This window comes from Mandrillus leucophaeus, unplaced genomic scaffold, assembly GCF_000951045.1.
Source record: "Mandrillus leucophaeus isolate KB7577 unplaced genomic scaffold, Mleu.le_1.0 Scaffold314, whole genome shotgun sequence".
In the NCBI taxonomy this organism is placed as follows: Eukaryota; Metazoa; Chordata; class Mammalia; order Primates; family Cercopithecidae; genus Mandrillus; species Mandrillus leucophaeus.
The window spans coordinates 2,741,445-2,756,217 of NW_012103299.1; the positions used below are offsets into that span (position 1 = coordinate 2,741,445).

The 14,773-nt window shown below is 43.2% G+C and overlaps 1 protein-coding gene across 5 annotated transcripts in view; it reads right to left on the reverse strand.

The window, feature by feature from the left end:
* NPM1 (nucleophosmin (nucleolar phosphoprotein B23, numatrin)) overlaps window positions 1-14,418 on the reverse strand; it is a 29,765-nt gene extending 15,347 nt beyond the window's left edge. For 3 of the 5 annotated variants that reach the window (XM_011987713.1, XM_011987714.1, XM_011987716.1), the window contains exons 1-8: window positions 13,528-13,887; window positions 11,414-11,493; window positions 10,106-10,225; window positions 9,733-9,826; window positions 8,718-8,824; window positions 8,556-8,620; window positions 1,245-1,302; window positions 517-603 (exon numbers count right to left, since the gene is read on the reverse strand). In XM_011987713.1, the coding sequence (XP_011843103.1) occupies window positions 517-603; window positions 1,245-1,302; window positions 8,556-8,620; window positions 8,718-8,824; window positions 9,733-9,826; window positions 10,106-10,225; window positions 11,414-11,493; window positions 13,528-13,585 (669 nt within the window). In that variant the 5' untranslated portion in view covers window positions 13,586-13,887. Of the gene's footprint in view, window positions 1-516; window positions 604-1,244; window positions 1,303-8,555; window positions 8,621-8,717; window positions 8,825-9,732; window positions 9,827-10,105; window positions 10,226-11,413; window positions 11,494-13,527; window positions 13,888-14,304 lie in introns of those variants that run through there. The other 2 variants (XM_011987712.1, XM_011987715.1) reach the window with 2 other exon arrangements.
* Between the last annotated feature and the right edge of the window lie 355 nt (window positions 14,419-14,773).

The window sequence follows — 14,773 nt, forward strand, 5'->3', positions numbered from 1 at the left end:
AAAAAAAGTCTATTGGTTTCCCCCCGCCACTGGAACCCCAGCAGCACATTACTTAGTATGTTTGTCTGTGTGTACCTATAACACATAACAAGCTGTTTTTTTTTTTTTTTTTTTTGGAGGCAGAGTCTGACTCTTTCGCCCAAGCTGGAGTGCAGTGGTACAATTTCACTGCAACCTCCGCCTCCTGAGTAGGTGGAATTACAGGAACATACCACCATGCCTGGCTAATTTTTGTGTTTTTAGTAAGGACGGGGTTTCACGATGTTGGCCAGGCTAGTCTCAAACTCCTGACCTCAGGTGATCCCACCAACCTTAGCCTCCCTCCCAAAGTGCTGCTGGGATTACAGGAGTGAGCCACTGCGCCCGGCTGCAGCAAGCTGATTTAAACTTTAAAACAGCAATTACAGGGGTTCTATAAAGGCCTATGAAATTTCAGACACACTAGATTCTTCCACAGTAGAATCTTTTTTCCCCCGACTATATCAATGAGACCCATATGTAAATGTAACCACTTACTTTTGATCTTGGTGTTGATGATGGTTTTGAGTCTTTTCCATTCTGATTTGACTTTTGTGCATTTTTGGCTGGAGTATCTCGTATAGACTGCAATTAGAAATTTATCTTAATCACTGTCCCTGACCCCAGCAACAGTGCAAACAGAACTGTCCAAGCCATGTAAGAAAAGCAGCGGTAACCACAGGCTGGGCGCAGTGGCTCACGCCTGTAATCCCACGACTTTGGGAGGCCGAGGCAAGTAGATCATGAGGTCAGGAGTTCAAGACCTGCCTGGCCAACATGGTGAAACTCCATCTCTACTAAAAATGCAAAAATTAGCTGGGTGTGGTGGCCCGAGTCTGTAATTCCAGCTACTCAGGAGGCTGAGGCAGGAGAATCGCTTCAACCCGGGAGGCAGAGGTTGCAGTGAGCCAAGATCGCGCCACTGTACTCCAGTCTGGGTGACACAGACTCCGTCTCAAAAAAAAAAAAGAAAAAAAGAAAAGAAAAAGCAGCAACCACTTGAACAAAATGTTACACAAGACTAACAAATTGGGTGGAGGGCTACATGGATAAAGAAAACAGACCATTCCCCACTATAAGTTTTCTGTAGTCCTCCTCAGGACTAATTTTCAGTATGAGATGATCTCCCACGCCAGCTTCCCTCAACTACAAAACAAGCAAATAGCACTAAAAAATTACTATTTCTATTGTTAGTTTAACAACCTTGTAGCATTATATCTACTCACTTTCTTCACTGGTGCTTTTTCTTCAGCTTCCTCATCATCAAAATCATCATCATCATCACTACAAATGAAACATCAAGACATTAAGCACTTTCAAAATTTGGGAGTAGACACAAGAATTGAAAGCAGGACCTTAACGTGATTATTTGTGCACCGTGTTAATCGAAGCATTCATTGTTCACAACAGCCAAGAGATGAAAGCAACCCAACTGTTAAATGGCTGAATAATGAAAATGTATATGCACACACGATGAAAATCCTCTTGCATGCTACATGACTGAACCTTGAACAAAGTAAAATAAGCCACCCCCAAAAAACACTGTATGATTCTATTCATTGAGTATCCAAAAGTAGTCAAACTCAAAAGAAATGGAAGGTATAATTGTGATCACTAGGGGCTGGGAAACAAAGCTGCTCAATAAGTAGTTTTGCATGAATATACACTATGCCAATGTATAATATATGTATATTTAAGTAATGTACAGTTACATTAAACTGTACACTCAAATAGAGTGAATTTGTGTTAAAAAAAAAAAAAAAAAATTAAAGACCTAAATAGAAACATTCCATGTTCAGATATTGCCAAGATGGCAACACTCCCCAAATACACAGGTTAAATACAATCCTTAGAAGACTCCCCAAGCTGGTTTCTCTGTAGAAATAGATCCTAAAATTTATATATAAACCCAAGAGTCGGCAGTGTCTCACAACTATAATCCTAACACTTTGGGAGGCTGAGGTGGGAGGATCTCATTTGAGTTCGAGACCAGCCTAGGCAACATAATGAGAACCCTCTCTACAAAAAAAAAAAAATTTAATTAGCAGACGTGGTTGTGCGTGCCTGTAGTCCCAGCTACTTGAAAAGCTAAGGCAGAAAGATCTACTTGAGACTGTAACTGTGTAATTCTGCCACTGCACTCCAGCCTGGGTGACAGAGCAAGACCCTATCTCAAAAAACAAAAACAAAAAAAGACACTTAAGGGACCCAAAGAGGCCAAATGCAATCTTGAAAGGAACAAAGCTAGAGAACTCACACTTGATTTCAAAAAATCAGCTATAAGACCTAAGAAGGGGTCAAGGCACCATGGCTCATGCTTGTAATCCCAATACTTTTTACGAGGCTGAGGCAGCTGGATCACCTGAGGTCAGGAGTTTTGAGACCAGCCTGGCCAACAGGGAGAAATCCAGTCTCTACTAAAAATACAGAAATTAGCCAGGAGTGGTGGCGGGCACCTGTAATCCCAGCTACTCAGGAAGCTGGAGCAGGAAGACCCAGGAGGCGGAGGTTGCAGTAAGCCAAGATCGCACCATTGTGCTTCCAGCCTGGATGACAGAGTGAGACTCATTTATAAAAAAAAAAAAAAAAAAAAACTGCAAAGGAACAGTGTTGTAACTGTTCTTACCTGTTAAGGATAGACACATACATCAACAAACAGACCAGAAATAAATACGTATATTTATAGTAAGTGATTTTTTTTTTGTTTTTTGAGATGGAATCTCGCTCTGTCACAGGCTGGAGTACAGTGGCGCAATCTCTAATCACTACAACCTCTGCCCCCCAGGTTCAAGCGAATTCTCCAGCCTCAGCCTCCTGAGTAGGTGGTACTACAGACACAAGCTACCATGCCCAGCTAAAATTTGTATTTTTAGTAGAGACAGGGTTTCACCATATTGGCCAGGATAGTCTCTATCTCCTGGTCATAATCCACCTGCCTGGGACTCTCAAAGTGCCGGGATTACAGGTGTGAGCCACCGTACCGGGCCGTAAGTGACTCTTTTAAAGGTTGCCAAGATCCTTCAATGGGGAAAAAATAGTTTTTGAACAAATCATTTGGGGAAACTGCTCATCTACACCCCAAAGTCTATATTTGGACCCCTCCATTCACACCATACACAGATATTTACTCAAAATGGAACAAAGCGCTAAATAAAGCTACAGGACAAAACTCAGAATTAAGGGGGTAAATTTTCACAACTTTGAATTTAGCAATGATTTCTTAGGATTGACACCAAAGGCACAAGCAACAAAAGAAATCAGACATAAAAATTTAAAACTTGGTCAAAGACCACCATCATGAAAGTTAAATGACAATTTCAGAATAGTGGAAGATAATCTGCAAATCATGCGTCTGATAACGTGCTTGTTTGCAGAATGTATAAAGAATTCTTAGGCCCGGTGCAGTGGCTCAACGCCTGTAATCCCAGCACTTGTGGGAGGCCGAGGCAGGCCTGAAATCAGGAGTTCAAGACCAGCCTGGCCAACATGGTGAAACCCAGTCTCTATTAAAAATACAGAAAATTAGCCGGGCATGGAAGGGATCGGGGGATGCCTGTAATCCTTGGAAGAAGCAGGGGAACTGCTTGAACAAGGGAGGAGGAGGTTGCAGTGAGCAAGAGCCAAGATCACATCATTGCACTCAAGCCTGGGCAACAGAAAGAGACTTGTCTAAAAAAAAAGAATTCTTGCCAGGGCACAGTGGCTCACAGCTGTAATCCCAGCAGTTTGGGAGGCAGAAAGGGAGGTGGATCACTGAAGACAGGCATTTAACGACAGCCTGGCCAACAACGGTGAAACCCCTTCTCCTACTAAAAATACAAAAATCATAGGAAAGAAAAAAATTCTTACAGCTCATTAAAGACAAAGAGAAGTAACTGGATTTTTTAAATGGGTAAAGACATCTCCCCAAAGATATATGGCCAATGAATACATGAAAAGATGCTCTAATAAAGACTAATAATAGTCCATAGGTCTGAAATGCAATCAAACCCACAACTAGCACTTCATACCACCAGGATTAGAGAGTCAGATAATGGCAAGTGAGGGTGTAGTGAAATCAGAAGCCCCATACACTGCTAGTGGGAATACAATGGGTCAGCCACACTGCTTTAGGTGTACACCCAAAAAAAATGACATGTCCACAAGCGTTCATAGCAGTCAACAAGTAGAAGCAACCCAAATGCTCACCAACTGACGCATAACCAAATAATACACCCATACAATGGATTCAACCATAAAAATAAATGGAGTTCTGATAATGCTTTCACATGGACGAAACTTGAAAACACTGTGCTAGGAAAACAGTCACAGAAGTCCATTCATGCAAAATACGAGGGACAGGAAACCTACAGACAAAGTTCATTTGTGGCTGACTAGAGCTGAGGAGCCTGAGGGGTAACACCTATAGAGGACGATTTCTCATTGAGGTGATGAAATGTTCTAAAATTGATTGTGGTGATGGCTACACAACTAAGCACACTAAAACCACTGAACTGTACACTATTTTTTTCTTTTTTGGGTTTTACTCTTATTGCCCAATCTGGAGTGCAATGGTGTGATCTCGGCTCACTGCAACCTCCGCCTCCCAGGTTCAAGCAATTCTTCTGCCTCACCCTCGGTAGTAGCTGGGATTGCAGGTACCGACCATTACACCCAGCTCTTTTGTATGTTAGTAGGGATGGGGTTTCACCATATTGGCCAGGCTGGTCTTGAACTCCTGACCTCAGGTGATCCGCCCACCTCGACCTCCTAAAGTGCTGGGATTACAGGTGTAAACTGTACACGTTAAATAGGTAAATAATGGAGGGGAGTAATCCAATCGAGTCATTGGAGGGCAAGTCAGGCAGAAGTCTGTATCAGCAAATACTAAGTGGTTCACGTTTAATTCAAAAAACTGAACATACTGGCCTCTAAATCCCAATACGGCAACTTCATGTAAGAAACACCTATCTTTCCAATACTGAAGAAATAATTTCTGTATTTAGAAAAAGTATCATAACTTAAAAAAGTTGCCACGAATAGCCTTTGAAGTGCTTTTTAACAGTGATTTTGTCATTACAAGTTTCTGGCATTAGAACCCAATCCCTGCAGGTGCCTCCCCTGTGCTAGAAACAAGATGAGAATGCTTTTCTTAAACGTTTTTTCTTATTCGTTAAAACAAGTCTATTAAACTACTATCAAAACAGCTATCAAAACTACTATCAAAACAGCTTTACTGGCAGGGCGTGGTGGCTCACACCTGTAATCTCAGCACTCTGGGAGGCTGGGGTGGGCAGATCACCTGAGGTCAGGAGTTCAAGACTAGCCTGACCAACATGGTGAAATACCATCTCTACTAAAAATACAAAAAATTAGTTTGGCCACGCTGGCGTATGCCTGTAATGCCAGCTACTTGGGAGGCTGAGGCAGGAGAATCACTTGAACCCAGAGGCAGAAGTTACATTCCAGCCTGGCCAACAATGCACTTCAGGTGGGGCAACAGACATTGTCTCGAAAGAAAAAAAAAAATGAAAAAAGAAAAAATCCAGCTTTACTTAAGAAATTCCCCAATAAATTAAAAAAGACATTTAAGTGTCACATATTATCAAGATATTACATACACCTACACATAGGATACATCAGCACTACGCACATTATCTAGCTTTTCTTGCTTAAATCAAGAGTCAACTAAGCCCACACTATCCCCTTTCCATCCTCAAAACGGGATCACTGATTTCCCTTTTTATCTTTTTAAAGGGTTAGATTTCTAAGTAACTATAACAAACCTTCCTGCACCTCTTTGCATTTTCATTGCCATCTAGCTATATGCTGGGCCCTTGCCATCTCACCACTGAAGTTTCTATTAAGACTTGTTTGCCTCAAAGCATCCTTTACCACTATGCCTAGACCTTAGTACGCTTTCTTCAACTTATATGAAAACTTGCAGCAGGGAATGGTGGCTCACGCCTGTAATCCCAGCACTTTGGGAGGCCGAGGCAGGCGGATCACCTGAGGTCAGGAGTCCGAGACCAGATTGGCCAACATGGTGAAACCCCATCTCTACTAAAAATACAAAAATTAGCCGGGCATGGTGGCAGGTGCCTGTAATCCCAGCTACTCGGGAGGCCAAGGCAGGAGAATTGCTTGAACCCAGGAGGCGAAGGTTGCAGTAAGCAGAGATCACGCCATTGCACTCCAGCCTGGGAGACAAGAGTGAGACTTAAAAAACAAACAAACAAACAAAAAACATGGGTACTGATTTGGACCTTGATTATTATCTACACTTCTCATTCCTATCAACACCAAGACAAAGAAAAATTATTACATTGTGGTTACATCATGAATTTACATTCATTTTTTTGAGATGGGAGTCTCCCTCTGTTGCCCAGCATGGAATGCGGTGGCATGTTCTTGGCTTGCTGCAACCTCCACCTTCCAAGTTCAAGCGTTTCTCCTGACTCAGCCTCCTAAGTAACTGGGACCAACAGGTGGGCACCACCACGCCCAGCTAATTTTTTTATTTTTAGTAGATGCTGGGTTTCACCATGTTGGCCAGGCTGGTCTTGAAGTCCTGAGCTCAAGTCATCCACCCACCTCAGCCTCCCAAAGTGCTGGAATTACAGGCATGAGCCACCACGCCTAGCCTAACTATATCCATTTTTAAAAAAGGAAATCTTCCAAAACCCCAACAGGATCAAGACCACCATCAGGTCCTATTCCAAAGTCTTTCTGGAAGTGACTGCTTGTCCCTGAGCCTTGGTGAATGCTATTAAATACTTATTTTATAAACTTGTGCAAAGCTAACTCAAAATCGGACTAAACCAATCCAAACCATACCATCCCTACTTCTCATTTGTGTTTTTAGCCCATTTCCCATTCTTCTCTTGGGATGTATTTCAATTCTTACTAATGACAAATATTCTTAAAAGTGATTAACAAGCTGGGCTTGGTTATGCACCTGCTTTGTAGGCTAAGATGGGAGGATAGCTTGTGCCCAGGAATTCAACTCCAGTCTGAGTAGCATGGTAAAACACCATCTCAAGAAAAAGTGGCCGGGCGCAGTGGCTCACGTCTGTAATCCCAGCACTTTGGGAGAATGAGGTGACCGGATCACCTGAGGTCAGGAGTTTCAGACTAGCCTGGCCAACATGGCAAAACCCCATCTTCTATTAAAAATATAAAAATCTGACTGGGTGCACTGGCTCACGTCTGCAATCCCAGCACTTTGGGAGGACGAGGCTTGGGAGGCCGAGGCAGGTAGATTATGAGGTCAGGAGTTCAAGACCAGCCTGACCAACATACTGAAATCCTGTCTCTACTAAATACAAAAATTAGCAGGGCAGGGTGGCGCGCCTGTAGTCCCAGCTACTCGGGAGGCTAAGGCAGGACAATCGTTTGAACTCAGGAGGCAGAGGTTGCGGTGAGCCGAGATGGCGCCACTGCACTCCAACCTGGGCAACAGTAGGGAGACTTCATCTCAAAAAAAAAAAAAGGAAAAACAGTGACAAATACTGCCTTAAGTTTGACTTCATTTATGGAAGTCTGACATGCAAGTACTTTGAGTTTTTATTTTTCTTTTGAGATTGGGTCTTGCTGTGTTGACCAGGCTGGCCTCAAACTCCTGGCCCTAAGAGATCCTCCCATCTCGGCTGGGTATTGGGATTACAGGTGTGAACCACTGCGCCTGGTCAAATTTGAATTTTTAAGCTTTCAGCTCTTTCAGCCTTTTTCCTATTTTCTGCCTTCATCGTCAATGCTCAAAGATTTTGAAGAACCACCAGTTTAAAACCTAAACTCCCAATTTGATCATTCATGTTTGTTCTCTTTTAGAGTGCACGTTCTTATATTTTATTTAATGTGTTTTCAATAAATGCATATAGACCAATCTCAGAACTGAAGAACAAAGCTGAGAGCCAAGTATTTAATGTATTACTGATACTTGCACACATAAGACCAATTATAAACAGTACTTTATACCAGTGTGCATGTAACTGTTTATACCAAGTTTGATCCAGTTTAATATAAAAAAATTAATGTTTCCAATCATATTTTAAATCCCAAGAAAAATCTTAATATCCCTTTTAGGATCTTATTTTTGTCCATTAAGTGTCTACATAAAAGCACAAGCCAAAATCCTTTTGGGGAATAACAAACCTTCAGTAACAATTTGTAAAATGAATATAGAGCTATTTAGTCAGATTTTCTTTCAACCCAATCTAATTAACTTCACCATAATACATACCAGGCTTGATGGGTATAACATCCACTAAATCTTTAAAACAAAGGGACATAATCAAACTTTGCAAATGCTATAGCCTACCCTTCTGAAGAGTCACAAGTCACAGCACTGTAAAGGCTCATGACCCAATATCCTTTCAATTCAGCTCATTTAACTTAAACTGACAACAGATGACCACTTGCCCTTTTATTATAAACTATTACACAGGATGGCTTTTCATAAATGACTTTTATAAAATCCTCATGCATATAACGACGTCAAATTCCTTTTTTTCTGTTAAGATTTCAGAAGTGTATCAAATTTCTAAGATCATACTTACTCTTCATCATCATCATCTTCATCATCATCATCATCATCTTCATCAGCAGCAAGTTTTACTTTTTTCTTTTAAAAGAAAAGGCACATACTCATGAACAAGAGCTGTTCTATCACCAAACTACAATCTGTAATACAAAACCTATAATAAAATTGCCATCTCTACCTGTGGAACCTTGCTACCACCTCCAGGGGCAGACCGCTTTCCAGATATACTTAAGAGTTTCACATCCTCCTCCTCTTCATCTTCTGACTCTGCATCTTCCTCCACAGCTAAAATACAATTTATTAGACATTATAAAACTCAAGCAGCAAAGAAATCAGAAAAAAAAAGAACACTGATAGCATACAGTAAATATTCTAAAAACTGAGATTTCTATTTTTTAAAAGAAAGAGCAAATGGGAAAAGGAACTTTTTAACAAAGGTATTCTGAGGCCTAACGTTCACTGCCAGGTTTTAAATGCAAGAAGCCTGAGCAGGGTGGCTCCTGCCTGTAATCTCACTTTGGGGAGGCCAAGGTGGACCACTTGAAGCCAAGAGACCAATCTGGGCAACACAGTGAGACTCCATCCGCACATATACAAAAGAAGTTAGCCAGGCGTGGTGGAGTGTGCCTGTAGTTCTAGCTAGTCCAGAGGCTGATGTGAACCCAGTAGTTCAAGGCTGTAACAAGCTACGATCACTGCACTCCAGCCTTAGAATGAGACTGTCTTTATTAAAAAAAATTTTAGGCCAGGCACAGTGGCTGACGCATGTAGTACTAGCACTTTGAGAGGCCAGGGCGTGCAGAACACGTTAAGGCCAGGAGTTTAAGATCAGGCTGGCCAACTTCACGAAACCCCTTCTCTACTAAAACTATAAAACACAACTAGGCTTGGTGGCACACGCCTGTGGTCCCAGCTACTGGGGAGGCTGAGACAGGAGGATCCCTTGAATCCCGGAGGGAGAGGTTCCAGTGAGCCAAGATCGTGCCACTGTACTCTACTCTGGGTGACAGATCAAGATTTTGTCCCCCGGTCCCAAAAATTTTTTGTCCTCTCCAATTATAAATTTCTAGACTCACACTGGAATCTATTTTAAAGACAGTAGTACTATACCTATGGTTTATGTCCAAACTGGGAACCAAGCAACTGCATTAAAGAGAATAAACTAAGTAGTATAATACATAAACATAACATACCTACTAAGTGCTGTCCACTAATATGCACTGGCCCTGAACCACACTTCAACCTTAAGACCACTGGTGGTGTTATTTCAAAGCCCCCAAGAGAAACCTAGAAGGAAGAAATTTTTAATCACTAAACATATGAAGAAAATGTACAATAAACATTACAAGCAAACACATAAGCCAAATCAACAAACCAGTGAACCTTTTTTCCACCTCTGATAAACTAGCAGCAGAAACCCCCATGTTCAAGAGCTGACCATTGAACTCCAGTGACAGAAGATAAAGAACCACTTTCTATCTCTTTGGCACAACGAAATGACACCAAACCTACCTTACAACAGAATTAAACCTTGACACAACATCCAAAGTATACAAGTGCCCTTACCGTTGGCTGTACAGACATTTTCAAAGTTGCCAGTGTTACTTTAATTGGACTGCCTTCGTAATTCATTGCCTCTGCTTCAACAATGTGCAATTCATCCTTTGCACCAGCCCCTAAACTGACCTGTGAACGAAAAAAAAATACCACTTCAACTTTGAGTTCCACCTATTTTACACCCCCCCACCACTAAATGTTATATGCAGCCATGCGTCACTTAACCACAGGGCTAGGTTCTGAGAAATGTGTTGTTAGACAATTTCATCTTGGTACAATCATAAGAATGTGCTTTTACTAACAAACCTAGATGGTATAGCCTACTACACACACCTAGGCTACAAACCTATACAGTATGTTACTGTACTGAATACTGTAAGCAACTGAAATACAATAGTAAGTATTTGTGCATCTAAGCATAGGAAAGGGCGGTGGTGGCTCATGCCTGTAATTCCACAGCACTTAGGGAGGCTAAGGTAGATCATGAGGTCAGGAGTTTGAGACCAGCCTGGACAACATGGTAAAACCCCGTCTCTACTAAAAACACAAAAATTAGCCAGGCATGGTGGCACATGCCTGTAATCCCAGCTACTTGGGAGGCTGTGGCAGGAAATCACTTGAACTCGGAAATCAACAGGTTGTACTGAACTAAGATTACGCCACTGCACTCCAGCCTGGGTGACAGAGGAAGACTGTCTCCAAAGGAAAACAAAAACAAAAACAAAAACAGGAAAGGTACATTAAAAATAGGATATAATAATCTTATGTGACCACCGTTGTATGATCCATCTGTTGACCCAACAGTTGCAATGAGGCACATGACTATGATTTTTTAAAAAAACAAGTATAAACCTATCACTGTTACCTCAGAAAACAAATCTGTGCAATGTTATCCTCAGGGTTTGTGATCTTGGCAAATCAATTTCTCATATTCAGAAAATTTAAGAAATGCATAAATATGCATACACACAATATAGATCACCTAACTTATTTATTGAGCAACTTCTAAGTTGAGAGAAAAGCTAGTCTCTGGTAGACATGTAAGATTATCGATGCCTTTTACAAGGGCTTTATAATCCAACTGAAGAAAATAAGGCAAGTTTAACAATGTGACTGGATTTTACATGGTTACCAAATGAGTATAGATGCCAAGTTCTTCATCAAAGATGTACAGACAGTGAGGTACACACAATACCCAAGTGTAAGAAATAGTATTTTACAAGCAGTCAGCAAAGGAAAAGTCTCAAGCCACATGAATAGAAACTAAAAGGCTGAAATCAAGTAGGGTTAAGTAGTTTATTTTGAAAGTTTAAGTACCGTTCTTAAAGATAACTGGTGCTCATTTTCATCATTATCCACCTTAAAGTGATAATCTTTGTCGGCCTTTAGTTCACAACCTGTAAATGAAGAAAAAAGCAACTCTAACAAGGAGAAAAATAACACTGAAACTTAAGTGTGGGTAACCAAAAAGGTCAGGTCTAACTTTTGAACTAGTTTTTCACAATTTTAGCTACCAGAGGGCAAAGCAGAATGATCAATTCCTAGATTTCTTGAACAGAAACCTCTACAAACAAGTAACACCCATAGAAGTCTACAATTCTATTTTCTCATCATACCATATTTCATCTCTAACTACGCTGATAGGCACTGTTATTCTGCATACAGAAACGAGCTCAACGGTTTAGTAAATGTGAACCTAAAACAATTACCTGAAACCAAATGTAATGTCCAATGTTAAGTTTCCCACTTTTTAAAACAGCTGATTTACCCACCTAAATTCCCAAATGGAAAGTTCGAAATGAGAATGGTTACAAACATTACAAAAGAAAAACGACAAAGGTAAAAGAACCAAAGCTTGCTACAGGGTCAACACTCTACTCTTTAAAGCAACAGAAAGTGACATACGCCTGAAACTATATTCAGAAACTATGTTTAAGACAAGGAGGGTTGTTTCCAACAGTTATCAAAAAGTACTGATATAAATTTATCAGAATTCTCAGTTATCCAAAACAGCTAGGAATTAAAGCCTTAATGTTTTAAATACATGTGTCTACTGCCACTCCATCCACGCATGGGCAAAATTCTTTAAAATACTGTCAGAATAAAAATTTTAAGTAATTCCATTTAACTACCATCTAACTGTTACCAATATATACACATGCTTAAATGTGAAGAGGTTTAATTAACAAATCTCAGCACGCATAATGAACAAGATAAAATTCACGGTAGGATTCGCACTTACTTCAAAGTCTGAATAGTACAAAGATTAGGCTTCTGCAATTAAACCTACTGACATTAAAAACCCAAGTGGGACTCTCCTTTTTGGGGCAGGGCTACCGCAAGTCGAAGGGGGTGGTGGTCCCAAAATTCTGCGAATAGTTTTAGGTCTTGATCTGACTCAAATCGAACACTCTACGTGTTTCTTGTATTTAAATAAGCGGTTTGGTCAATGCCGCACAAATGGCGGCATGCGAGGATGTCCCCCTAAAACGAAGCCTCATTAATATTCACGAAGCAGCAGCTACGAGTCAAGGGTCTTGGTTTAGTTTTAGCCTCTTTGCCTATAAGTACAACCTTCGTTAAGTGAGTTAATCTCTGGGCACCAGTGCCGTCATCTGCAAAGTGGGGCTAGCTCCACCTACTGCAGTAAGACAGAAAAGGGGCTCAAAAAAAAAGAGCTGCCATCACAGTAGATGCTGTAAGCACTGAACAAAGGCCTCCAGAATCCTAGTGTTACCAGCCTCTTAACATTTCCCACTTCAACTGAGCCACAGCATCCCTTGATCTGGAGTAGCAACATGCTGGTGAGCCCCGGATGTAGTGCCCACACCCCCCTCCCTCCCCCAACCACGTGGCAACCACGTGCTCCCAGCGGTTGCGGCCTCCTCACGCCGCGCCGCGCCTCCCCTCCCCCAGTAACTGGCCGAAGCACGCGAGTGAAGTCTGGGCCCGGCAGCTCCAGACTCTGAAGTCAGAACAACGCCAGGGTGTGCATCTACCCTCTCCAACAAGCAGGCCCATGCTTCCCGGTAAACCCAGCCTCCAGGACCACCAACCCGAGGCCTGGGATCAGAAGCCTACGAACGAACTCCGTTAGAAAATAAACCACGCCTGGGGCTCCGCGGCGTATCCCCGGCAACGGCCGAACTTCCAGGCGGCCAGTTCCGCTACACCTCAGGCCCTGGGCCTCGGACTGCTCACGTTCCAGGCGCTTCAGGCCGCTCGTCTCCTCCCCCTTCACGCCTCCGGCTCCCCCCGCGGCTCCAATCCCACCAGGTCCAGGGCTCGGGCAGCTCTTCCCACCCGCTCAGGCCTCCAGCCGGTCTGGCGGTCTCCACCAGACCCTGCTGCAGCCGGATTCCCTCCCCTCACCCCCACTTCACCGCCACCAGGCCCCGCTCGGCCTCGCTCCAGCTCCCCCCTGCAGTTACCGAAAAGATAGTTCTGGGGCCTCAGGGGGCTCATGTCCATGTCCATCGAATCTTCCATCAGGTGGCGGCACGCACTTAGGTGGGAGAGAAGGCGGACGGAGATAAACGAACGCTGCTCCAGAGAACAGCCGCGCAGGACGGAATCTCACCAGGGAAAGGACGCAAGCTCCCCGCGCTTATATATAGCCCCTGAAGATCTCGCGAGCGCTTCTCAAGTCCCGCCTCCGCGCGCGTGCTCCGGAGCCTTCCCACCACCGTACCGTAACCCTCCTGCGCAAGCGCTCTTCAACCACACTCCTTTCTACCTCGCCCCCCACCTCCTTCCAGGTACTCCGCGGGCTCCCACCGAGCACGCGCACTCGTACACTGGCCCCACCCCTCCGCCGCTGTCGCCTGTGCGCACGCGTGCTTTCCAGTCGTAACGCGCGCTCCCCACCTCCAACACTTCCACGTCCTCTCCCGCTCAAGCGCTCCGGCCTCCCGCCAAGAGTCTGCGTAGCCCACCCTGCAAAATGGCGTCGGCAGCTCTTAGCTGTGTTAGATATGGCGGGTTGTTAACTGGCTGGGAATGAGCCGGAGAGCACCTCGATTCACTTTCCCCATACCCTAGTGCCTTGCAAGCCTCCAAACAGGCGTAATCATTTCAGGATTTTTTTTTACTTGCCTGAAGGCTTGGGATCGCAGTTAATCGTTACCCCAAAGTTCAGGTGCCGGAGAGAGTGAATTGCGGCTTGTTCTTTGTTAGGAAGGAAAGATGTAGCTACCGGCCAGGCTTACGGAACTGTGTTTTTACAGCTCTGCCCTTCCTGAGAAAACATCTCCAAAGTCCTCATCTTTATGTAACTTGGGGGCCTAAAGGGGACTGAATCAGTCTCCAAATGAGCAAGGACATCGCCCTAAGAGAGCTCGGAGGGTGGGCAGACTCGACTTCTTGCCGCTCTTAATCTTTAGGATTCCTCCTGAAAGAAAGCGGGTGACTTATAAGAACTACAGAAGCCTTAATCGAATATTTGGTAGCGAGTATGGGAATTAACATTTTAAGCTACACCTTGACAAACTCCGAGGTACCCCAGCAGCCCCGGGCATTGGGGCGTTCTGAAGACCCGTAATCTTTTTTTTTTAGCCTCAACGTATCAAACAAATTTAAGAAGTGAGGAATACAAATGATAGCCTCAGAAAGGAAGACCCCCCCCCACCCCAAGGCATTATTTCTTACAAGAAAATTATAGAGACGATTTCAGCATCC